Consider the following 24592-nt stretch of genomic DNA (forward strand, 5'->3'; position numbering starts at 1 on the left):
CTTTGCCAGCCGTCAGCACTTCCATCGGGAGCCAGAAGACATTGGGACACCCCTTCAGTGCTGACCCTCTGTGCCCCTGTGACCCCTCTGTGGGGGGACAACCTGCTGCTTCTCTGCCCCCAGACCCCTGGGAAGCAGCCCCAGCTCCCCCCTGGCCTTGGAGCCGCTCCAACACCTGGTTTTAATAACAAATGGCGCGGGAAGGGACAAAGGCGCCTTGCGGGAAGGGCAGTGGGATACAGGATGGGGGGGATGGCAGGTGGGGAGAGAGGGGGCCTGTGGGGCTGGGATGAGGGGGATGCTAAGGAGGGGCACCAGCCCAGGACCTTTGCAGGGCTGGAGGTGTCAAGCTGCCCATCACCACATCTCCGAAAAAATACCACTCACAGAACTGGGTTAACTACAGGCACCGGAAAGCTGGGATTAATGGAAATTGGTTTTAAGAATTTTCCCAGATGGAAGAAACATCTTTTCGTCATCTGTCCTTTGACATTTCGAGTCTATTTTGCATCCCCAGCATTTTCTGATTTGGGCTGTGACATTTAAATGGGTGATTTGTGTTTACAGTCTTAGGCGTTGTAAATACCTTATCTATAAATGTCTTTGCATGTATAGGAGATATTCTATACATTTGTATCTTTGAAACAAGAGCTATAAATCTTTACAGGAAAATGTAGATCTCCTACAAAAACATTTCTATCAGCTTTGTAGGGTAGATAAACATGTAACAGAAATACACTGACCTTTTACAGACACCAGGAGTTAGCATTATTTTATCACAAAGTGTAAATATGTCACTTCAAGATCATGAGAGGCATTAGAAGAAATATGTTGCATGGTTTTTATTCAAGGACTTGCTGACTTGCACTGTCCAGGGGGGTGACAGTGCATCATCCCCTTCCAGTTACAGGTCCCACGACAAGGATGCAGCAGTGTCAGGGCTGCAGAGCCAAGGGCATGTCCCAGCTGCTGTAGGGGTGATGCAAAGGGACAGGGCCCTCTGGCAGGGGCACAGCTGTGGTTACCTCCCAGCACACAGCACTGTTGGTGACACCGCATGCGGTCTCAGGAGGCTTTTGAATGCCCCAAATCTGACCTTCCATGAGGGTCCCATCATCCCAGCACAAGCCTGACTGCAGCCAGAGCCCCACCAGCAGCACCTCTGCCACTTCCCCATCCACAGGGGTCCCTGCGTGTCAACAGCCCCCCCCATGACAACATCCCCCAGGAGGAAGGCCCCATCTTGGAGCAAAGGGCTGTGGAGGAAGGCAAAGCCATCTCTGCATTCACGGTCCTGTCCTGGCATGAAATATTTGTGACATCTGGTCACATCCCTTCTGCCAGCCCAGCATTGCCTGACCCCATGCAAAGAGCAGCCCAGGCACTTCTAGGGTCCACATCCCTCCTGCAGCCATTTCCAGGAGGGATTCACCAGCACATCCCCAACAGCCAGGAGGATGCAGGACGTGTTGGAGCATGGATTTGGGATGTGTCTGGATGAGGATACAGGACATGTCAGGGCATGCTGCAGGATGAATCAAGGTGCAGAAAGCTGCCATTGGGGATGGACCCAACGCTGCAGCAGCTCATGGGCTGGATAGTCAGCCCTCACCATAGCCACCATGTTCCTGTCTGCAGGCTGGGGCTGAGAGGGCTTGGAGCAGCCTTGGCTCAGCCTTGTGCCCTCCGGGACCCCAGGAGGCTGCTGACTCCCACACACTGCCCCATATAGCCCCCAGGGGCTCAGAGCTGGGCAGGGGCTGCTGTGGGATCTCCAGTCAGAGGCTGAAGGAAAAGGCTGTAGCAGGGAGAGCCCCAGCAGCCTCTGGCCACAGAGGGGAGCAGTGCAGGGGCACAGAGGGTTTGAGCCCTGAGCAGGGATACTTCGGGGTCCCGCTGCCCCTGGGACCCTGCTGGCTGCAGATGCCCAGCCCAGCCCAGATTTTACCAGCTTTGCACATTTTTGGCAGAAGCTAGAAAACATTACTGGTGCCAAGGCGGGCGACAGGCAAGGGGGATGGATCCTCCCCCATGGCTTTCCTGTAGCTGTGGGAGGGCAGAGACCTCATCATCCTATCAGGCACCCCACGGCCATGGAATAGGGCTGAGCTGTGCTTCTGGCCCTGTTAATTAACAAGCAATTAACTCAGGGCTAAGCTGGGCAGCAGCTGGGCCCACCTGGGGCAGCCCAGGGACAAGATGGGGGTTTCCTTGCACATCAGCCGAGCTGGACGGGGACGATGGTGCTGGGGGCCAGCCCCAGGCACAGCCCCACTGCTCCCTCCTGGGCTTGGGGACACCGGGAAGGGAACCGAGGTGGGTGCGTGGCCTGGCCTTACTCCAGCATGGCCAGGAATTAACAGCCTCCTGGTCCGGGCAGGCAGCTCCACGGAGCCGGCAGCCCCCGGCTCTCCCCCTGCAGCCCCCTCCTCCACCCGGCGGCTCCGCACATCGTTTGTCACTCCGACAGGTTCAAACAAACCCGGCTGGGATTAATTAGGCTCTGTCTTCGTTTCCTCCAGCACTTCGCAGGGGCCGGGCAGCGGAAGGCGGTGGGGAGGGAGCAGACGGGCGGGCAGGCTCAGGCAGGCAAGGACTGGATAATGGGGCAGGGGGGAGAAGGTAAGCAGGGCTCCCCCAGCCCCCCAAACCCCTGCCCCAGTGCTAACGCAGTCGGAGCTGGATGCTGTCCCGGGAACAGGAGGCTGTGGGCGCTGTGCAGCGTGGATGGATCCAGGACTAGACAGCTGCTGCCACCTCGTGCATGGAGGGCTGCTCCCACACACCCCCTTCTCAAAATGCCCCAAAGATGGGCCCAAAGGCAGCCAGGACCCCCAGGGACAGGACTGGATCATGCCACTGAGGAGAGACACAGGCAACAACCAGCAAGTAAAACCAGAGCCCCCCCTTTATTAGCAGTTGGTTCAACAGGACTTTACACCAGTGCCTGGGAGCCTCTCCCAGCGCAGCCCCACAGAGAGGCAGCAGGAGGTGCAGCCCCCCCACAGCCCCCTAAGGCTACAGGGGCTCCTGCTGAAACAACTGGCTGGGAACTCCACTGCCAGTGGGGCCCCTCTGTCACCCATGGTGCCCTGGCCCCGCTCAGGAGGCAAGGGCAGCATCCTGGGCACTGCACCCCCCTCTGTCAGGAACCGCTGCCATCCTGCATCCTGTGAAGCAGCTCCATCCAAGGGGAAATCTGGGCCCTTATCCCGGTAAACCCGTGATGGCTCAGTCTCGTCTGCCAGCGAATCCCAAGGCGTGGGAGAGCAGAGCGAGGCTGTAGCTCTGTACGGCACCACTGGTATAAAGACGTGTCTCCCACTGGGAAACTGTCCCGTTTCCCCACTGACCTTTGTCCATGTCACGTGTAACAACCAAAGAGACCACGTGAAACCCTCGGGGTTTAGGTACAAATTCTGGCACTGAAGAAAAACAACCCCCCCCCTGCAAAACGGGAACCAAACGAACCCTTCCCCCCGCCTCCCTAAGCCCCAACATTATTAAAATACTTTTGTTTTTTAATATTCAAGAGGTTTGAAGTTCTCAGAATCCTTCTGATTGCTGTTATCCCGATGTTCTGTCCCCGGGCTCTCCTCCATGCTGGGGGATGCCGGGCACCACTCGGCTTTACCACAGGAAACACCACGTGTGTACAAGATTGCAGGGTGGGCTTGGGGGTCAGGAGCATACTGGGACCAGCATACTGGGACCAGTATGCCCAGAGCAGCACACCGGACCCTTCTCCTGCTAGGCTGCACTCCCACCATGCTGCCCATGAAGGGGGAGCCAGAGGCTGAGGAGCTTGAAAATGAATAGAGATGACAAAAGAAATTGTGCCTGAGTCTTTGAAATAAAAATCCACCTGGTTTACAGTATTTCCAAGTAGGTGTTGAGGGAATCCTGCAAACTCTTCTGTTTCCTGCCATGGGGCTGATGGCAGGAGCAGGACTGGGTTCCTCTCTGATTTGGGTCTCCACCAGCTCCATCGCTCTGCTCCAGCTCAGCAAAGTCACCACCAGTGCACCCAGAATGGCTGCTCTGCCCTCAAACCAAGAGGTGAGGGACAGCTCTGCTGCTGCCCTCAGGCTCAGAGCAGTTGGAGCCTGTTTTGGGCAGAGAAAGGGGGAATTTGTGCCACTTCTCTATGTCAGAACAGGGCAGCAAGGGGCCAGAAATTAAAAAGGAAAAATAAAATGAAAGAAAACACAGGTGTGGGTCAGGCGGAGAGGTGACAGCACAGGGACTGCAGAGTCGGACTGCTGCTTGGGCAGACGTAGCCTCCTGGGGGTCCCCTCCAAGCTTCTGGTGCAGCCATACGCTCCTGGGGGTCCCTCCAAGCCTCTGGAGATGCTGTACACTCCTGGAGGTCCCCTCCAAGGCCACGGCTGGGTATTGCTGAGAAGGTCACGCCGGAGCAGGGAGTCAGCCCCGCTCAGGTATTGCTGGGGGGGCAGCAGGCAGCAGCTACCTGGTGCTCTGCAGCTCCTCCCGCAGCCAGGTGGGCAATGTCTGCCCCATTTTGTACAGGAGCTTGGAGAGCTCTATGTTATGGTCCCTGTAATAGTCCCGCAGGAAGGCGCGTGACTGCAATGGGAGAACAAAGAGGAGGGTCAGGGGGACCAGCCCCAAGCCCACTTGCCTGGCACAGCCCCCAGCCTGGCTCAGGACCATCCCAGGACACTTTCTGCATACTCACATCTGAATCCATCTCGGGGTACTTCCTCCCTTTGCTCTTTCCCAAGCATTTCGTTTTTCCTCCATCCAGAAGCTGACACCAGAATCCTTTCTTTGGGTCAAACCTGCAAAGTCAGAGCTCTGCCTCAGCCCTCTTGCCCTCCCCCCAACACCTTTAGCAGGCACCTTTAGCAGGCACCTTTAGCACCCTGCCCAGCAAGCCCTGCTGCTGCCCAGCCCTGCACAGGGCACTTCTCCACCTCTGGAATCCACAGCACAGCTGACATCAGCCCCCCAGCACAACAGGTTCCCTCTGCAGCTATGCAGTAAGCAGCCCACTAAGGCTCATTCACCACCACACCACCCTGCTGAGGGGGCATGGGGGGGTTTAATTACTATTTTCTGTGGCACCTTTGTCCTTGGATGCCCTCAAGTGCCCCATGGCACCTGGGTGAAGATTCAGAGTGGCCTCATAACTAAGCCCTGGCAGAGGTACACTATTATTTTCAGAGGTAAATTACTATTTTTCTAGGAGCTCTGGAGGTTCCTGCTTCCCATGGTAGGGTTTAATGCCTGGAAGGCTCAGAGCAAGGTGACACTTGTGGAGTTGCCACATGGCCAGCAGCAAGAGCTGCTCTCGTGCCTTCACGTGCCAGGGCTCAACACCATCACCTGTGCCACAAATGCACTCCAGAAGCCCACAGCTGCTCTTGGGCTGTCTAGAGTGACTCCACTGTGGTGTCTGTCTGAGCCTCAGGGGAAAGCCTGGCCTCATCAAAACCAGCAGCAGCTCTATGGAGAGCCCCAGGACTGGGGGCTGCTTTGGGACACTGCTGGGTGTCCCCAGGGTAACCCGCTGCATGGGAGCAATGTCAGGGTGGAGGAAGGAGAAGTTTGGGGAAGGACTCACGCAAGGGTCTTGTGGTAATCAATGAAGTTGGTCACGCCGAGGAATTTCTGGACCGTCTCCATCACTTTGGCGGGTTCCGTTCGGAGCAGCTTGCCGTCCAGCACCAGGATCTGGAAGGAGCAAGGAAGGGTAGTGAGGTGCCACTGGCTCCCAGCCTTGCTTTCCTGGGGCATCATACCCTCAGCCATCTCGGAGTCAAATCTGCCACCAGCCTGCACAGGGGCCCCTGCTGAACGCCAGCGTGCCCTGCTGTTCCCTTACACTGGATGGTGGAAAATGAAATGCAACTAAAAGTCAGGGCTAGGACCCATCCAGGACAACATTAGAGCTTTGGCTCAAGGCTGCCCAACCCACAGCCAGACAGGATTGCAACACAGCAATTATGCCAGCAGCAGGCAACTAATAGACTTTATAAGGTTAATCGACAGTGGAAAAATCATTCAGGGATTGATCCCGTACACCCCAGAAGCACTGCACTGTGCGGGTCACAGCGGGGTTGGCATCCAGCTCCTATTTTGCCTGCAGGCAGCTCAAACCATGGGCAGCTTCACCTGCTATTTTTGTCCTGTTCGATGCTGTGGTGACACCAGACAGGGCAGCCCCGGGAGAGTCTGTGGACAAGCGTGCAGGCAAAGTGTTGGGTGACCCTGCAGAGCCACCCACAGCCCTCCAAGCTCCCTTTCAACCCTGCTGTGACAGGACATCTTTCAACCCTGCACAAGGACATCTTTGTGCATTGTCCATCACCAGCCTCACACTGCAAGGGCTCCCTTTTGCACAGTATCTCCCCACTGCCCCTCCTTCCAAGTACTTTCACTCTTCCCTCCAAGGTTTTTAGGGTATAAGAAAAGCAGCTCCCATGGAAGCACCCCCACAGTGGGCCTTGGATCCAATCTCTTTTGCCCCCACATCCTTGCTTGGGTGAGGGGTCTCCCCAGGTGCTGCCACTGTAGGATTGGGGTGCTCCCATCCCTACCTGGTTGGCATGGTAGCTGTTCAGCCAGCGCTCGATGTGGGTGGCGTACCAGCCCGGCACGAGGCAGCGGTTCTGCAGGGTCCGGAGCTTCGGAGCAGCCTCGGGCCCAGCCGTGATCACCTCGTGGAAGGTGTATTTCAGGGCAATCGGGTCGTCGTGAGCTCGCTGGTGCTGTCAGGCAGGAGCAAGTAGGTTTGTTCCTGGGGTAGCCCCAATCCTGGGCTCCCCGTGAGGTGCAGCGGCTCCCAGACCCCCAGGACGTGTCCTCATGCATCACATTGAGCCAACAGTGTGGCATCAACTGTCACCTCACATCCCAAATCAAACTCCTTGCCCACTGCCCCACGGGACTGCTCAATCCAGAGGAGAGGCAGAAGCTCACCTGATACCAGGAGTAGGCTCGATCTGCAGGGTTGATAAGGATGGTGATGACTTTGGCCTTGGACAGCAGGGCTGCAGCTCGCCGGGGAGCCACTTCAGAGTCAAAGTAGTTGGCACTTTTCTCAAAGTAAAAGTCAGAAGTGGTGTTGGAGGGGATGGGGAAGAACTCCATGTACCTGGGGGAGGCACAGTGTGAGGGAGGCACATGGTCACGAGATGTGCCCAGCACCCCCCTCACAGGTGACATCTCAGACAATCAGATGGGAAACCCCACACCACCACTGCTCCCATTCCTGCCCCACTCAGTCCCCACAGCACAGAGACCCACCAGTCAATGCCCTTGTGATAGTTGTGTCCATTGAAGAACTGTATCTCCTCAAAGGTCTCTGAGCTGGGATAGTTGCTGCTCAGGTCCGGGTGCATTCCCAGGAAGAGATAAAGGGCGGTTGTTCCTTCAGACAGACAGAAAGCAGGAGCTGACTTGGGCCAAACCTCCCTCCAAGCTCTGCTTCAGGGCAGGAGGGCAGAGAGAAGCTATTTGGGGGTGTGGGGAGTTCTGTCAAGCCTCTTGGAATGCTCATGGCACCAAAGGTGAAGGGAAGCACCTGTTTTTTGAGGCCCGATGATGAGAAGCTTTGGGAATCGGTCACAGGTCTTCTCTTTGGACCAAATGTCTTTGTGCCGTTTGTCTTCACAGGGATCCTGCAACACGGGGGGAAGGATCAGAGAGAGGGCAGCCTGGATGGGACTGCACACCTCTGCTCAGCCCCTCCAGCCTGAGCAGACACATGGGGAGGCCACACTGCTCAATAGGCAGGACAAAGACCAGGCTCATCTCCAGGTCTACAGGGCAAACTCCTTGCTGGCACTGCCCACAGAACCAAAGAGAGGGGAAAATCCACTGCTTACCCAGGAAATCAGAGGGAAATCCAGGTTGGAAACTACCTGAGGCAGTCATTTAGTCCAAGCTCCTGCTCAGAGTGCGGGTATATCAAACTTCCCTCGCCCAGCACAACAAACAGGGCCACTCCACCTACTCAAGGCATAGGGGGTACCTGCCACAGCGGGTCCTTCTCTTCAGAAAAGATCTGGAAGTATTTCTGTGCCAGCTGCACAGGTGGCAACGTCTGCAGCTTCAGGTTGGTCCAGGAGTTGAGGAAGCGGACCAGGTGCTTGAAGGTGTACAAACCCAGGCGGTCGTTGCCGTAGTTGGACAGATGGGTCATGAAGATGCTGATCTGAAGCAGAGAGGACAGAGCAGGGGTTTAGCAGAGCCTCACCCAGCAGCCATCCCATGCAAACAGTTCTGACCCTGGCTGAGGACACCGGGGACTTCTCCCATAGCAGCGCTGGGATAGCTCTGCAAGACGCCTGTCCCTCTGTCCCCAGGCAGTACTCACAGGGTTGAGGAGCACAGTCAGGAACAGTTCACCCCCGTTGATGATTTTGTCTAGCTCACTGGAGCCACCGGGGTATTCATTGTAGAAGATCGTGTGGGTGAAGAGGCCGCAGGTTTGCCGGGGGAGTACCTGGGGCAGGAAAAACATATGGATGGCTTCCAGAGCTGGGTCCCTTTCTCTTCCCAACAAAACGGGAGTCCTTAACCCCTTGGAGGTCAGGACCAATTCCACTGCCCCTCACCAGCCTCAACTTGAACCCACACAACAGAAGGGAGATTGTGGACAGAGGGAAAAGCCAAAAATTGTCCTCACACGAGCCTCTCCCATGCAGGATGAGCAGAGGGCACAGCCCCCTCGAATCGAACCACCTGCTGAGGTTCTGGGTCTTGCTGGGGGGAAAAGAAGAGAGAAGCACCAGAGACAAAGCCTGGCCACTCACCATGATGCCGTTGTGGATGAAGCCGCGGCGATAGCGAGCAGGTTTCAGGTGTGGATACTCCTCCGTGCTCGTCACTTTGATTGACCAAACCTGCTTCCACGCTTCGTACAGCTGCACATGCACGGGGTACACCCCTGAGTGGTGCGGGGCCACGGCGTACCCCATGTCAGTGGGGATGCCATGCTCCTGCAGAGAAGGGAGTGGGGACTGCGTGACTGTGGACACCTCAAAATCACAACATCCCAAACTAATCTCTCTGCAAGGGACTGCCCATTCCCAGCTACAAACTGTCTAAGTTGTGCTTCTGGAGAGCAACCAGGGAAGGGGTGTGCATCCTCTCCTAAGCCTGGCTGTCTCCATGAAAGGGAGCCCAGGAGCAGCCATGCTGGGTGGACACCCACTCCTGGCTTCACTCAGATCCTCCTCATCCCTGTCTTCTGCTGTCACCCACAGAACAGCAGCAGCAAAGCTTTTCTGTGAAGAACAAGGAGATACAGCTATACAGGACTGTAAATTGGTTTATATCAGGAAATTTAAAACAGCCTGGAAATTCTGAGCTGGACAATTGCCTGTCCCAAGTAGGGGTGATCTGGTGTCTCTCTAATTAAGCACATCTAATTATCAGGCAATGAATTCAAATTAGTCTGAAGATCCCTCTCTTAGGCCATAGGATGCAATCATTATTACTGAGTCTGGCTTTACTCGCTTGGATTCAAGACAGCTGTGGGTCAGTCAGAGCACAATCTGGTGTCAGTGCTGGTTTCTGCAGGGCCACACAAAGGACAGCCGAAGAGGACAAACAACCCCTGAGCAAGCTGAAGGGCAGAGGCTGCCTTTCTAAACCAAACATGTCCCCAACAGCTCGGCCTGCAGAGGGAGTTTCCATCAGCTGAAGCCTCCCGGAACAGCCACCGCCCCAGGATCCTACATTATCACTCAGCACAACATCATATGGTGCCAAGTTGAGCATACCCCTGGACTGGACCTCTGTACCCCCACGGTGCTGGGCCAGGTGGGCACAGTTGCAATGCAGAGACAGAGTCTTCCCTTGAACTGGGGCAGCTCACTGCCAAAGCAGCAAGTTGGCTGGTGCAGATAAATCCTTTTGCTCCAGGTACTATTGTGTAATTGGATTTACCCACCCAGCTGCAATGTGGGGGACATGACTTAATGTCACCAGGTCCCTTTATTCCAGTAAGCAGAGATCATCCCCTGGGAATCCTCTCTGCTCCCCTTCTCCTCTCCTCCCCCCACCACAAACATCCCCACCAGTGGCATCTTACTCACGACAGCGAATTTCTTGTTTAAGGTCATCTGCTCAGCGAGAACCGACTGGTTGTGGAAGAGGTGAGGCTGCATGTGGCTCCACATGTGGGGGAACCACCAGAACTCCTTCACATAGGACAGCAACAGGTCATCACCTTCATCCTCGGCATCGGTACCTGTGGACACGACACCTACTGTCACCACGGAGCATGGAGAGCATGTGAGCAGCCAGGGTTGAGGAGGGGGAGGCTCTCTCAGTGACTTTTGGTGCAGGCGGTGGGAGAACAGGGTCGGATGCCTGAGGACCCTCCTGCAGCCCCAGCATCAGCCTCTTTGAGCACCAACCGGTGCCTCAACACCAGTGGTGCAGCGACCACAGGCAAAGTGATGCCCTCGCCCTCCTCACCTGTGTGGAAGAATTTCCCTGAGTATCCCAGGTTGAAGGTGAAGTTTGGGATGTGGGTGCGCAGCTCATTCTGTGTGTCAAACAGCGCCTGGGAGAAGGGGAGGGAAAGCAAAGTGTCCTCAGCATGTGGCCTCAGGGATGGCTGCCACACTGGGGCGAGGACCCATGTCCATGAGAGCTTTGCAGAGGGGCTCCCAGGAGAACGGGGGGATGCTCTGGGGACAGGAAAGCTCATCTCTGGCGCATCCCTGAGCAAGCACAAGTGTCCAGCCCCATACACCCCTTGCCCACCCAGCCAGGACAGCACAGCCGCACCTTGACATCTTCCACTTTCATGCGCGTGCCCTCCTTGCCCACAAAGATGTCGTCGATGTCCACCAGGATGTAGCGGTCGAGCGGCAGGGAAAGCCTCTTGCCCGTCAGGAAGGAGACAGAGTCCACAAAGACCAACTTGTGCAGCCAGAAGTTGAGGTTGTTGCCAAACAGCACCCTCTGGATGCCGTCGTGGAGGCCCAGGTCCTGCATCACAGTGGTGTGCAGCGCGGCGTCCACGCTCATGTGCGGGATGGACTCGGCCGACTTGGTCTTGGCCAGGAGGACTGGCTCGTAGGTGGAGTGGTTGGACTGGAAGACGGTCCAGTCCTCCCCAGGGAGCACACCCTTCTCCACCTCGCTGGGGCGCGTGATGTAGAGCAGCGGTGACTTGGGGTTGATGCTGCAGTCCTTCAGCGCCAGGTTGGAGTGGAGGAAGAGGGGGAAGCCCTTCAGCTGGGCACTGAGCAGGCTGTTCTCGTTGGCCTGCATGAGGAAAATGGGGGCTAGAGGAAATGGGACGTTGGGCACAAGGCAGGGGCTCACTGGGGACACTAACAGCCATAGCAACAGAGGAAGCGGCTCATCACCCCTGGATATCCAGGTGCTAGGTCCCCCTTTCCTCTCTGGAGCATGGGGTGCCCTTGTCCCTTTCACACACTCAATCCTGCTGCTGACCGAAATATCTGCTCATGCTTTTGGCAGACCCCAGCAAGGGTCACTCCTGGGAAACAGGGATGCTAAAAGCAACTGGACTGATCCCAGAAGTGTGTTTTTACCCCCAAAACACCCAGAGGCCACACATCCCCTCCACAGAGAGAGGGCTAAGATAGTGCCACCTGCTAGAAGCCTATGCCCCAGACCAGGCTGCAGCCCAGCTCCACACCAACTCAGGCTGCCTAAAGAAAGCATGGAGAGGGCAAAGTCCCTGTGGGGCAGCAGGATCCCAGAGCCTCCCTGCTCACATCTGGCCTGGCACTGGGGTCTAAGTTCACCCCCTGTACCCCCTTACCTTGAAGAAGCCGATGATGCCCACACCGTACTCCACACAGTACTTGTCCAGCAGCTCCCGGTTCCAGGCATCCAGGTTGACATACTTGAGGACGTTCTCATAGATGATGAGCGCAAAGCGTCCCCGGTCCTTGTCAGTCAGTGTGGGCATGTCCCCCTTCCCCGGGGCAATCTCTGTCCTGTATTTGAAGCGACTCGACTCCAAAATGGCCACGATCTCCTGGCCCAGCTGGGAGTAGAGGCTCTCCACGAAGACCAGCACCAAGGGGTCTGTGCGGGAGGAGTCGACCACCTTGACGGTCTTCAGCGGCAGCAAGCGGGAAGGGGCGACCTTGGGCTCGTCACAGTCCGGCCCTGCCACGTCCCCAGAGGGCTCCAAGCCCCTTTTCCACCCATATAAATAATATGCAGAGATGAAAACACTGAGCAGGCAGAAGGCAAAGAGCAGGAGCAACACCACCTGCGGAGAGAGCTGCCAGATACCCCGCCGGGCCCTGGCCAGCACAGTCATCCTTGCATCTGCTGGGCAAGGTGGGGCCCCTCTCCCCTGCCCGTCCCCTCCCCTCACGAGCCCCGGGGAGGGGAAGAAGCAAGCAAGCAAGCAACCAAAACAAAATTAGACAAAATAAAATTGAGTACTACTAATAAATTAAAATACTAGCAGGCCGCCTGTGCAGGCTCTCTCCCCTCCAGCAGTCGGGCGTCCCTCGCTGTCAGCTTCATGTCACCATGGCAGAGGCACCGAGAGTCCCCTTGCTGAGCCGAAATTCCTGTGGTGATGGCAGTGGTGGCAGCAGCAGCCCCATGGCCTCAGCAGGGCGAGGGGGTGGCGGGCGGCCTGGGTGCCGAACGTGGTGGGAATGTGGCCATGGCAGCTCCCTGGTTCCCCGGCTCCACACGGTGCCCTGCAAGACAGAGGTGGGATGAGAGGGCAGCAACAGGACCAACGCTGCTGCTGTTATTTCTACCAGCACAACAGCCCCGGCAGATCCCTCGGCGAGCTCACTGGCGTGCCAGGGCTTGCCACAGGAACGCCGTGAGCTCCCGACGGCGCTGGGGATGGGGCGGGAGCGCAGTGCGCACGCGTGGCCTGGGATCCCAACTGTGGGGTGAGCCTGGGGTGTAGCAGCATCACCAGGTGCTATGGAGGGGAGCCCTTAGCCCCTTGTGAGTCCCAGTCACTTCAAGCAGCTGGAGCAGCAGCCCCACTCCTGGTTTCCCAGTGGGAGCCAGGCTGTGTCAAGGAGAATGTTGGGGGTGGTCTGAGCCTCTCACGGCCCACCCTGACTGGCAGGGAGGGACACAGGCTGCCGGCCAGATGGGCAGCTCAAGGCCAAGCCAGGAGCCGCCAGACAAGGTCACTGAGAGGGGCACACAGGAACATCCACATGGAGCCGAAGAGACCTTGGGAATATTTTTCCCCTCCCTGTGAAAGGCGCATTTGAAAAAAGAAAAAGGATGGCACTGCTTGCTGGGAGGTGGAGCTGCCCAGGTGACACTGATGCAGCCGGTGTGTTTTAAGGAAAAAATAGTGCTGGCATGGTGGCTGGCAGCCCTGCCCCAAACTCACCATCAGTGTTGGGGACAAGGGCACGAGTCCCTGCTCCTCCCAGGGAGAGCTCCCTGTGCCCTGCCAGCACCACGGCTGAGCGCCCTCCCAACCAACACCAGCCAGGCTCCTAACAAGATTAAACGTGGCCAGCTGAGCGGTACTGTGGATTACAGGCTGGGGCTTGGCAGGGTAATCCTGTCATCCCTGCCCTTCCCTGCAGCGAGTCCTGCTCCAGACACTGCCTCCCAACCCTGCCAGTATGGCATTGCTTCAGCCAGGCCCCTGCAGGTGCCACCAGCAGCCAGTCTCCATCCAGCCTCTGCCACTGTCTCCTCCATCACCACCACCACCCACTAGCAACCTCCCCTTGCCGTCTGTGCCAGGCACAGCCGAGCACCTGGGTTTATAGATTTGTAATTTATCTTTGTGCACATGGATGGTCTCTAGGCAGGACCAAGAGATGATGTACCTTCACTCTCAGACCCCCAAGGTGTGCCCTGCCTGTCTCACCTCACTCCTTTCTCCCATCCAGTGGGGCTGAACTTTCAGCATCCCCGGGCAAACAGCCTCAACAGGATTTTAGGGCAGAGCACTTCTCCAGGTCCAAAAGGAGAAGCACATAGGGATGTTGATTTTAGGGATGTGCCTGTGCAGAGGGAGGTACCTGCCTAGGGGTGGGGAGAGCTGGGACTGTGTTATCCAGCACCCTGACCATGCCATCCTGCTCCCTCTCCGTTTCTTTCATCTGCCAGGAGCAGTGGGTGCTAGCAGCATTCCCACAGTGATGGGTGGGCAAGTGACAACGGTGGGTTTGGTGCCAAGTGCCGGAGCTGGCGGGTGATGGACAGGACTGTGTGTCCATCCTTGCACCACCCTCCATGAGACAGGGACTAGGGCTCTGCACCTCCATCACCTGCCACTTCCAAGGGCGCTTCATTAGTCCATCCTCTTCTAAGAGCTTTTAATTATGGTACTTAATGACCAGGCTTTGGAGACAGGATCTCTGGGCAGACGCTGGCTGACTCTCCCCAGGCTGCCACGTCAAAGCCTGCCCGGGCAGGGGGCCAGCACCGGACCCCTGGAGCAGCCAGGGGTGAGCCGGGACCAGGGCAGGCACGGTCCCGCCCCACACGCCCGCCAGCGCGGCAGAAAGCAGGCAGGAATCCTGCTCTGCCGGTTCACTGCTGGAGCAAACCCTCCATGGGGAGGATGCTGAGGGGTTTGGGGCAATGCCACGGGGTAGGGATGCTCCTGCTTTCCCCATATGAGTGGGTGCTGGCTGCACTGTGCCCAGCAAACCCCTCCAGTGGCAGGAAAGCTGACAGCTCTCTACCAGAGAAGGAAGCAGGTTTAGGTCCAAGAGCACAAAACAAGTCCTTGAGACCAAGAGCTTTTCTAAAACAAAAGGGAAACATGATAAAATAGAAAAAAACCCACAAGAGCTGGCAAGGTGACAGCTGGGGTCAAACTTCCTTTTAACCTGATTTTTAGAAGCTGCTCAGGTGCCTTTTAAACCCACAGTAGTTATTTAAAAGGCACCAGATGGAAATGTCAGCCGGAGTCCCACACACACACCTCAGGCCCCCAGAAACACTACACAGGGCTGGCAGGTTCCCATCACCCAGGTGAGTGCTCAGCCACAGCCACACATCAAGGACCTTGGGAGAAAAAGCCCTGGAAAATGCTCTTTGCTGATGGGTTTCTGAGCAATACCACAGCCCAGGCTCCACTGGAGAGGAGGCTCAGCAACGAGGCTTAGCCACAGTGCTCTTAATCCGGCTGCCCTGACAAACACAATCAGCGTCCAAGCAGCTTCCCAGCGTAGCTGGGAGCCCGGAGCACCCTGCGGAGCTGGATCCGACCCCAGGACAGGCAAGGAGTGCAACCAGTGGGCAGGGAAGCCCTTTACTATCAGCACTTCAAATCTAAGAGAGCTGCAGGAGGAAGAGGAAAATGGTTGAAAAGCTTTTCTAAATGCACCCCCCCCAGTGCAGTTGGGGGCTGCGGTTTCCCCCTGCCACAGACACTCCCTGGGGAAACCCTGAACCCCAGAAAGCCAGAGGGGCACTCAGGAGATGAGAGGGGATGAAACCATCTCCATTAGCAGCTTGCAGTGCTCTTCCTTTAACCTCCGGTGAGATTTTGCAGGGATGCAATGGGAGGATTAAATATAAGCAAGGAAGTGCAAGGAGATCCGGAGGAGAGGGAAGGGTCAGTCATCCCAGCAGACAACCACAGCAGGGTTTGATTTATTGGGGGGTGGAATAGGTCAGGCTGCAGGTGCAAGCAGTGAAGATCAGGCAGTTCACAAGTCTCGACTGTCAGATAAATCAACTGTCCCAATCCCACAGCCCAGGGATGGGAGGTGAGCTCAAAACTACGGGTGTGACACAGCAAGAAATTGCTCACACACTTCTCTTGCACTGCTTTGGAAAGGGCTGCAAGGGGGGATCAGGCACCACCTTCAGGGAGAAGACACCCCAAGACTTTGTGCAAGAACCCCAACTCGACTCCAGCAGCTCACAAACCTCCAACATTCAACCCACAGAGATGAAGCCACATCCTAAACACCACATCCAGATGGGTCATCCTGCTCCTCTCCTGCCAGCACCCTCTGGGTGGGCACCCCTGCTCCTCACTCCTCATGGTCGCAGGGAGAGACCCACCACTGCTGGGTGATCACCAGGTCACCACCATGCCAGCTCCACTTCTCCATGTAAGCCAGCCCTGGGGGTTAAGCAGGAATGGAGGAGGATTTAGAGGCAGGATGCTAAATTGCATTGCACAGCTCAGTGATTTGCAATCACTCCTGCTCGCTCCAACACTTCCCTTCCCATATACAACCACCGCAGGGAATGCGGCTGGCTCGGCCCCACCAACACATCTGTTTCATCTCCCACCTGGACACTGGAAGGCAAAAGGCTACTGGAAGGTCTAAATTTGGCCAGGCCGGGACCCAGGCCCCCAGCAGGGCAACAGTGCTCATCCCACCCTGCCTCCTGTCTCTCCCACACCTCACACACTCTTGCCAGCATTCCCAGTGATCACTAAATGGTGGCTTGGAGCCCTGGGAATCAGCACTACCTGTAAAAGATGCACAAAAGGCAGCCAAATTATTAATAATAGGTTTAAGTTCCCTCTAGAGGGAATTCCCTTCACTCGCTGGTAATATTTAGAGGGCTACAGATCTAAAACCACTGAGCTAAGCACGTCCTTTGAGAGGAGATTAATGCCATCACATTATTCAAGAGACAACTGCAAGCTCAAGACAGGGGAGCTTGCTTTGAAAATGAAAGAGTAACTGGCGTGAAAAAATGGCCTTTAAACACCCACCTCTGCACTGCTGCCTGGATCAGTTCTGAATGGCAGCAATGCCAGCTGCCACTGGAAGTATCTGCAGAGAGCTGAGAGCACTGGCAAGGGAAAAGAGCTATCATAGGGTGCAAAGGACCACAGCCTGTCCCTGTCCCCATCATCTCCCTCCCCAGCCAGGGCCAGACCCACTAGCCAAGACAAGACACAATCAGGAGGACATGATTTTTACTGTGGTGCGTGATTATGATCCCATCAAGATGCTCCTGGAGCTGGGACTGAAGCCCTGCACCAGAGCAGCCCTGTGAAGCCACAGCAACCCAGGGAGAGGAAACCTGGCATAAAAACTTCAGCCACTGCAAAATCAAGGGATTTTTCCTGGTGAACCCCATGTCCTGACAGCCTGGGTCATGAGCCTTTAGGATGGGCCCAAGAGACTTGGACAGAGGGGTGAGCTGTAGGGATGTCCAGCCACCTCCTGCCAGGTGGCAAACCCAGGATGTCCGGGCAGGGGAATGGGATGTGGAGCAGACAGAGAGAGGAAAACAGGCAAAAGGACACAGAGGAACAGAAAGGAGCTCGTCCTGGTCACCTACTTGCCAAGGCTGCCCCGTGGTTTTGCAATGCCAGATAAGGAGCGTCTTAATGGTAGATTACACAGGCTGCTTAAGCGCTTTGCAAACAGTACTTACAACCTGCCAGGGAGAAAAATATCCTGCTGATGGGAGAGGGACAGTCCCAGCTCTGCTTTCCTAAGGACACTCGCCTTCCCCCGGTGCCCAAAAGGTGCAAAATTAAAGGACAATGGCAGCCTGGCAGCTGACCCTGGCACAGGAAGGGTCAGGCAGCCACCAATGCTGCTCCCATCCAAAACCCACCCAAACTTGGCTTCTCTCCTCTATGCACAGGCTGGATAGGAACAAACACAAGGAAATATCAGGCAAACTCATCGGTGATTTATAAGGTCTGGAGCATTTCCATCCCAGGAGGACTTCAGCAGGAAAATCCCCCTTTTTCTCAGCTCTTTTTGTAAGATCTGAACTATAAAGCCCAGATAGAAATGAGCAGTTGGAGCATCCACCTGGACTGCTTCTGCTGAATCAAGCTTCCCCTCAATGCCTCACTCCCCTCTGGAAATAAACCTCTGTCTCTGTCTGCCCACCACCTGCCTGCTCCTGTGGGAAAGAAACCAATATGAGTGATGAGCCCAGTGAAAGTGGTCAAGGATTTTCACTCTAAAAAAAGTTATTTTTAGCCAAAGTGCCCAGCTCTGGAAGAGGCGGTATTTTACCCAGAGAGCCCTGTTAGCACCTCAGTTTTACCGCAAAAGATAAAAGTAATGTTTTTCTCGGGTTTTCTTCAAAAAAACGATCATGAGAATGGTTCTTTCCCTGCAGAGGGATGGAAAGGCAAAGTCCGGTGTGTGGTAAATCACTGCAAGTATTTGGTGAATTTTGAGGGGAGAAAAAGCTTCAATGAATTAATTTTTTTTCCATGGCAGAGCAGCTGGCAAACCCAACTGGCAGGGCTTTTAAGACTAGTTCTAGCAAACCTCAAATCTTAATCCCATGTGCCCAGGTCCTGCCCATGCCAAATCTCATCTCCCAGCCCCTTCCCCAGCTCCAAGGTGCTGCAGCCCCTACCAGTGAGGCTGTACAGAGGAATCCCCCTGAAGAGGTCACCCCGTTTCTGATCCTGAGGCACCAGCGGCTCCCACCACCTTTGTCCTCAGCATCCCGATTTGGAAGAGCACCTCTCTATCTCCCAACACCCACCACGAAACCAGCCTCCTCCATAAACTAGGCCAGCAATTAGCAGCAGTCATTAGCTTTCCTACACCCCAGGGATGCTGGGCTGGGCAGCCAACCCCCAGCAATTATGATCCCTGACACCATCCCAACCAAACACCCCAACATCCCAAAGCCAGGTTATGGTTCGGGTTGTGCCACTGCAACCCCCAAAAAAAAGCTGGAGCCCTTTGCAGGTGACTCTTCTCAGGGGTATTTTTTGCCCTTGAATCCTTGGGAACAGCCTCAGAGAGGAGGCTGGGGGAATTCTCCCAAACCTTAATTGAAAGAGGCACTTAACGAGGAGAGTTTCTTTTGTCTGTTAATTGAAACAGGTTCTTAGTGACAAAACTCTCCATGAATTTTAAGTGGGTTCACAAAGGGGGAAAATCCACTCAATGAATTGGGTTTTCCTGCTTCGAAATTTGCCATGTCAGTTCCTGTGGCTCTCCAAGCACTCAGGAGCCTTTCTGGATAATCAGGGCCTAAATCCCGAGTATTTTAAAAAGAAAAAGGGCAAAGGGAAAATAATCCCACATGAATTTTTATACTTCATGGAGCAGCAGTCTGTGCTCTACCCACAAGGTCACAAGAGGACTCCTACCAAAAAAGCACGGACTGAAAGCCCCTTAATGCCACCTTTTGCAGCCTCTGACATTTTGCTTGGCTAGACTTTCCCTGCAGAGGTGTTGATCCTGCTGTGAGTGTGAGGGTGACCCTGGATCATAGAGAGCTGCAGGGCAGCAGTGATTCCCTCAGCTCAGCTAAGGCAGCGCTGCGAGACTCAAAGGACAGGCCAGCTGCTTCTTTTTTTTGACAGCTTCCCACTACGGGGATCCTAAAGTTGGTAGGAGAGCAGATCCATCCCACCACAGAAGAACTGGGTGTTCCCCACCAGCTGTTCTGGGGAGCACAGGCTGCCCTGCAAGTCACAGCCCAGCCCCAAAACAGCCCTTTTGCAAAGCAGCATCCATAAAACCACAGCATGAACCAGCTTACGGAGAGCAACTGACCCAGCCAGTGCCTGCATTCTGGAGAAATCCCTGCAAGGATGGAGCTGGCCTTTCCTCCCAGGGACTCCCTGGGATGCTCCTGCCAGACCACATCCATGATGCCCCGATGCTTTGCTGAGCTGCAGATGACCTCCACTTCCCTGCAGTCTGCCAGGACAGACGCTGCCAGGAGCCCAAAGCACCCCCAGGGCCGGGTGCTTGCGGCCAGTATTGAACTAGAAGTCGGAGCAGTCCCTGCCGTGAGCGTGGGTGTGCTCCTGTGATGGCTCCTGGGGTGGCAGGTCCTTTGGGAAGGGCTGAGCAGCACACACTGACGCACAGGCGGGATGCTTCCAGGGCCAGCACTCTCCAAGGTCATGGCCAGGCCAGGCTGGAGGTCAGGTCTTTTATTAGACCAATGGACACAGTTGGAAAAACCGACACATTTTGGCTGCACAGACATTCCTTGGACATCTGTTTTTTCCTAAAGGTATTAGTTAGGCTAATAAAAGACATTACCTCTGCACGCAAACTTTGTCACCCTTAAAACGCACCGGAGGCTGCAAGGCTCAGCAGCCCATGGGGAGCAGGAACAGGCACAGAGCACAGGAGGCACTTGCTAGAGCTGTTTTGTTTTCACCCCCTAAAACAGCACTGGCAAAGCCCATGCCTGCCCCCGGCAAGCACAGCACTGGGGCTGGCACCCAAGCTGCTTCTGGCCTCCCCTATTTCCAGATCCGTGTCTGAGGTTGCAGGAATCAAGAGGCATGTCCCAGGGAAGCCTGTTGCTTTAGTTTACCTTCTCCCCAGCTACAGCATCAGCCCTGTCCTTTCCTTCTCCTCTGCAGGGGCTCCAAGCCAAGCAAATGCTCAAGGAACCAACTTTTGATGGCCCACCTGCACCTCCCCATGCTTGTGCTTTCAGCTTGTGAGAGCTGATAAACTACTGGCACCATCTGCTCCTTCATATGACCCCGGACAGCAGGACCAGGGGACCACACTGCTCCTGGCCTGGGGACATTCCCCATTCAGGTGGGCTCCCATGTCCCCACCAAGCCATCTGGCAAAACATCCCCATTCCAGGTACCCACACAGACTCCTTCCCTCCTGGCCTCAATCTCACTATCCAACATAAATCCAGGAGGCCAGCAATGCACCAGCACAGTAAGGGATGGATCAAGGCTGATAGAGGAGACTGAAAATGGCCTGAGCCCTGTGTCCAGGCACTGATAGCAGTTTGCAGCCATATCTTTAACACCTTTTTAACACATCCCCCTTTTTTAAGGGCTCCAAGCCCTGAGGCTACAGAGCTGTATAAGGCTGTGAAGATATAGACAGTGTTGGGAAGGAAGGGGATACTGGGTGAGGTGCTGACAAGTAGCTAGAAAACACCTGAGTTTTGCTGGGGCCAAGGCATGGGAGGCAGAGCCAAGAGAGCAGCAGGATACCCCAGGGAGCAGGGACAACTTGGGGGCTGTCATCCTTCCACACCATACCTAAAGCCATGGAATGAGATACACATCTCCCTGTGTGGTGCATGGAGCAGAACAGGACATCCCTCACCATACATCCAACCCTTAACATGCCCCAGCCCAGAGAGACAGAAAACACTTCTTCTTCCCTGCTTTACATCAGTGATGAGACCTTCCAAGATACTTTGGGTTCCCTGGCAGAAGGGGGACAACAGGGCAGAGCTCCGGGGAGACAGTCTTGGTCTCTCCAAGACAACCTCCATCTTTGGACCAGACAAGTAGCAGAGTTGAACTCCAGACATGCCCACCATGAATACCAGGGCAATTCCTCCCGGGACACCCCACATTTAGGGATCTCTTGACCTTCCTAAATCCCTCCAGGAAGGCTCATGCCACCTGATGGTTGTGCTGAGGATCCTGTCCCCTTCCTAGGACAGAGGGCTACAGCAAGGTCCTTCTGTTTTTGGGGAAGACATGGGAACCGAGGCACTCCCATCCACAGCCCCCTCACTGCTGGCCAACAGTCACAAGTGGAATTTACAGCTTGATATTGATTTGTCTTCTGCAAGCTCTGCCATTGCAGTCGGTGGCTTTTGCAGGAAAACAACATGAATCATAACCTACAGGCCGCCATCTCCCTGCGTCCGCACGGTGTGACTCATCCAGCCCTTCCAGGGGTCTTGGCACTGCTCCTCCACACCTGGGGATGGGCACAGAGAGGAGTGCGGGGGCACCATCTCCCACTGGCACCTGGGGACTGAGTTGTCACAGCCCCCCAGGTCTCCAAGAAAGCAGCATCACACTTTCCCTCCACCTGGGTCCTCCTGCCCCCGTCTCAGGCTCCACCACCACCAGCACACACGTGGTGATGGCAGCGGTAAGAACAAGCCAAACAATGCCACCACCAGGGTCAAAAACACAAAAGGAAGCCAAGGGCAGTCCTGAGGTACTGAAGTTGAAAGGGTTGGAAACATCAGTGAGAGAGACTGGTAACCCCTGTCCTCCGAGGCCATGAAGCAGGGACAAGACACAGGAGCTTAATATCTTGCTTCTCTCTTTGTCTTGAGTCCTAACCTCATTTTAGTAGGCTCTACCCCAATACCCAAAAGTAAAACCACAACTCATTAAGGTACATCCAGAAGGCAGAATTCCATAAAAAATCCTTTTAAGCAGAACCCTCCATGACCCTGCCCCAGAGCACGAACAGCCAAGAGAGCAGCTTCATCTCCGGTGCCCACCCAGAAACCCCCAAGACAGGATGCTCAGTGGGATCACAACCCTCTGTGCCCAGCCCAGCACCCAGAGATGCCCCCAAAATCAAACCTGTTTATAAAAGCCTGCAGAAGGAGAGGAGCAGGCAGTGCTGGTGACACTCTGCAGCAGGGACACGCTCGCCTGTGCCATATTTCACCATGACACGCTACTGAAGAAAATATTAATCATTCCCTCTTCATTCCAGCCTGGTTTTTGACTGAGGCGTCTTTTTCCTTCTGTTTAAATTACCACCAACAGCGTATTAAACATGACATGTTCTACAGTACTGACAATACCGCATAGAGAGGGGGAAAAACACAAAACAACCTGTAATGAAAAGTCTGTTTGCCTGGGATGGGTTTTCCATCCCCACCCAAACACAGCCACACCAGACCCACCAGCTTCCCAAAGGCACGAGAAGCGGGAAAGGCTTTGTGTGAGTGAGCATCCGTGTCCCATGGCAGTGACACCAGGTTGGAAGGGAGGAACTTGGGGACTGCAGCTGCTGGGGTGACATGGTACGTACCGGGGGCTGGGTGAGGTGAACCTCATGGGAGGCTTGGGAAGGTCCTGGCTTCCCCTACGCACACAAGGATGCCCCAGACACAGATGGGCATTGGAAAACATGAGCTTTGCCTTCACCATCCTTGCCCAAAAGAAGCACCACTGGTGAAGGGAAGATGCTTGGCGATCCCGCCAGAGACCAGCTATGTTGGGGTTTATTTTCCTGCTGTATCAAGTCCCGCACGTTTTTTCTATTGTTTAATTTCCTTCTTCTCCACCCACGGCAAGTTCACTCAGAAGCAAGGAACTTATTTCCTATTGAATTCATCCTGGTTGTTTTATTTGGAATAGGACAACTTCCCTCAGCCATGGTCGCTGTGTGCAGCTGAGGGGAGAAGGCACAGGGCCGCTCACCTCCCCATCTGCACCAGCCCCAGGGAAAAAACACTCTTAAGATCAAAGTAACAAAGATGCTGCTTTGCTGCAGGAAGAGGTGCTGTTCCAAGACCGCCGGTGACAAAGGGGCACTGCAAGGCACTTGCTTCCCAACACTGTGAGCACCAGTAGTGGGAAGATGACCATTCCATGGTGTGCTGTGGCAACTGCTGGTTGAGACCACAGGAAGGGAGAGCCCCAGTGGTGGGATAAAACTACAGTGCTGGGAGGGAGCACAAGTCTTGATAGGAAGCCAAGCCTTCCAGGTGATTCCAAAGGTTACCCAAGCTGGTGTGTCTCTGTACCACAGGGTATCAGGGGCTGCCCCCGTCAGCGGTGGAGGCAAACCCAAAATACTTGGGGAGATAACACACATAGCTATGCGCGAGTGGCCCAGGAGCTCACCGGTGGCTGGGAAAAAGCCAGGACCTCTTCCAGAGGTGGTGGTGAGGTGCTTCACAAGGGACGCCAGCCAGAGTGGCCAAGCCGTGCCATACGCAAGGTGTGAACTTCCACAGCGGCTCTGGGCCGCGCTGGTCCCGCACGGCTTTAGCCAACACCGCTCGCACCCCTGCGGAGCGGGGACGCCCCAGGCCTCGCCTGCTCCCGGCCGGTGCCCGGGCAGCGGCGGGGCGGGGACACCCCCGGCCCCCGCGCGGCCTCCTCCGAGCCCCCCGTGCGGCGAGAGCCCCCTCGGCCCGGCGGGCCCGCGGGGCGGCTCGGGGCGCTGGGCTCCCCGCCGGACCCCCCGCTCCGCCCGGGCCGGCTCCTCCCGAGAGCACCGGGGGGAGCCGCGGTTCCCGGCGGGGCGGGAGGAGCCGCCGGGCCCCGTCCCCGGCGCAGCCCGGCCGGGGCGGTGCGGGGCCCGGCCCGCGCTGCCTCCCGCTCGCCCGCCCGTCCGCCCTTTGTCTGCGCCGCCCGCCCCGCTCGGGCCGTACCTGCCGCCGCCGGGCCCGCTCCGCCAGGCCGCCGCCTCCACCGCCGCCCGCTCCGCCGGGCTCCGCCGGCCCGGCCCCGCTCGGCGCGTCCCGCCCGCCGCCCGGGCAGGCACCGCCCCCGCCGCCCCCCGCCAGCACCGCCCCGGGGGCCGCGAGGGGCTCCCGCCGCGCCAGGGGCAGCGCTGACCGCGGGGATCGGGGCTGCCCTTGCCCCGGTGCTCCCCCTGCCCAGCTCCTCGCCCCGTCCAGACCCCGGGGTGACCGTGAGCCCGGCGATAATTCCCCCGGCGGGAGAGCTCTGATCGCCGGGCTCCGAGCGCCTGTGATGATCCATGTGCCCGGCGATGCTCCCGCCAGGCCCCCGCGCTCCCGCGGTTCCCCGGGATGAGCGTGATGGGGTGTGCGAAGGGTACGGCACAGGGAGTGTGTTTGATAGAACTGGGGTGTCAGGCTCACGGCTCCTACATAGAGCCCTTTCATCCTTCCCCCAGTGTATGCACACCCTTTTGTGTCAGAGTTTTGAAGCCAGCCAAGCCTGAGGTTGTCCCCATCCTCCTCTCCAGCCGCA

The 24592-nt window shown here is 56.2% G+C and overlaps 1 protein-coding gene across 1 annotated transcript; it reads right to left on the reverse strand.

Annotated features, from left to right (window-relative positions):
* Nucleotides 1-2890: 2890 nt before the first annotated feature.
* Nucleotides 2891-24112, reverse strand: NDST1 (N-deacetylase and N-sulfotransferase 1). The gene is made up of 15 exons (XM_064672039.1): nt 24025-24112; nt 11780-12683; nt 10771-11253; nt 10456-10543; nt 10071-10225; nt 8784-8969; nt 8345-8473; nt 8000-8182; nt 7550-7646; nt 7273-7396; nt 6946-7120; nt 6564-6734; nt 5588-5697; nt 4700-4802; nt 2891-4587 (listed from the first exon to the last, which is right to left on the reverse strand). The coding sequence occupies exons 2-15, from the start codon at nt 12287-12289 to the stop codon at nt 4468-4470; spliced, it is 2634 nt and encodes an 877-aa protein (XP_064528109.1). The 5' UTR covers nt 12290-12683; nt 24025-24112; the 3' UTR covers nt 2891-4467.
* Between the last annotated feature and the right edge of the window lie 480 nt (nt 24113-24592).

Source organism: Pseudopipra pipra, chromosome 15, assembly GCF_036250125.1.
Source record: "Pseudopipra pipra isolate bDixPip1 chromosome 15, bDixPip1.hap1, whole genome shotgun sequence".
NCBI lineage: Eukaryota > Metazoa > Chordata > Aves > Passeriformes > Pipridae > Pseudopipra > Pseudopipra pipra.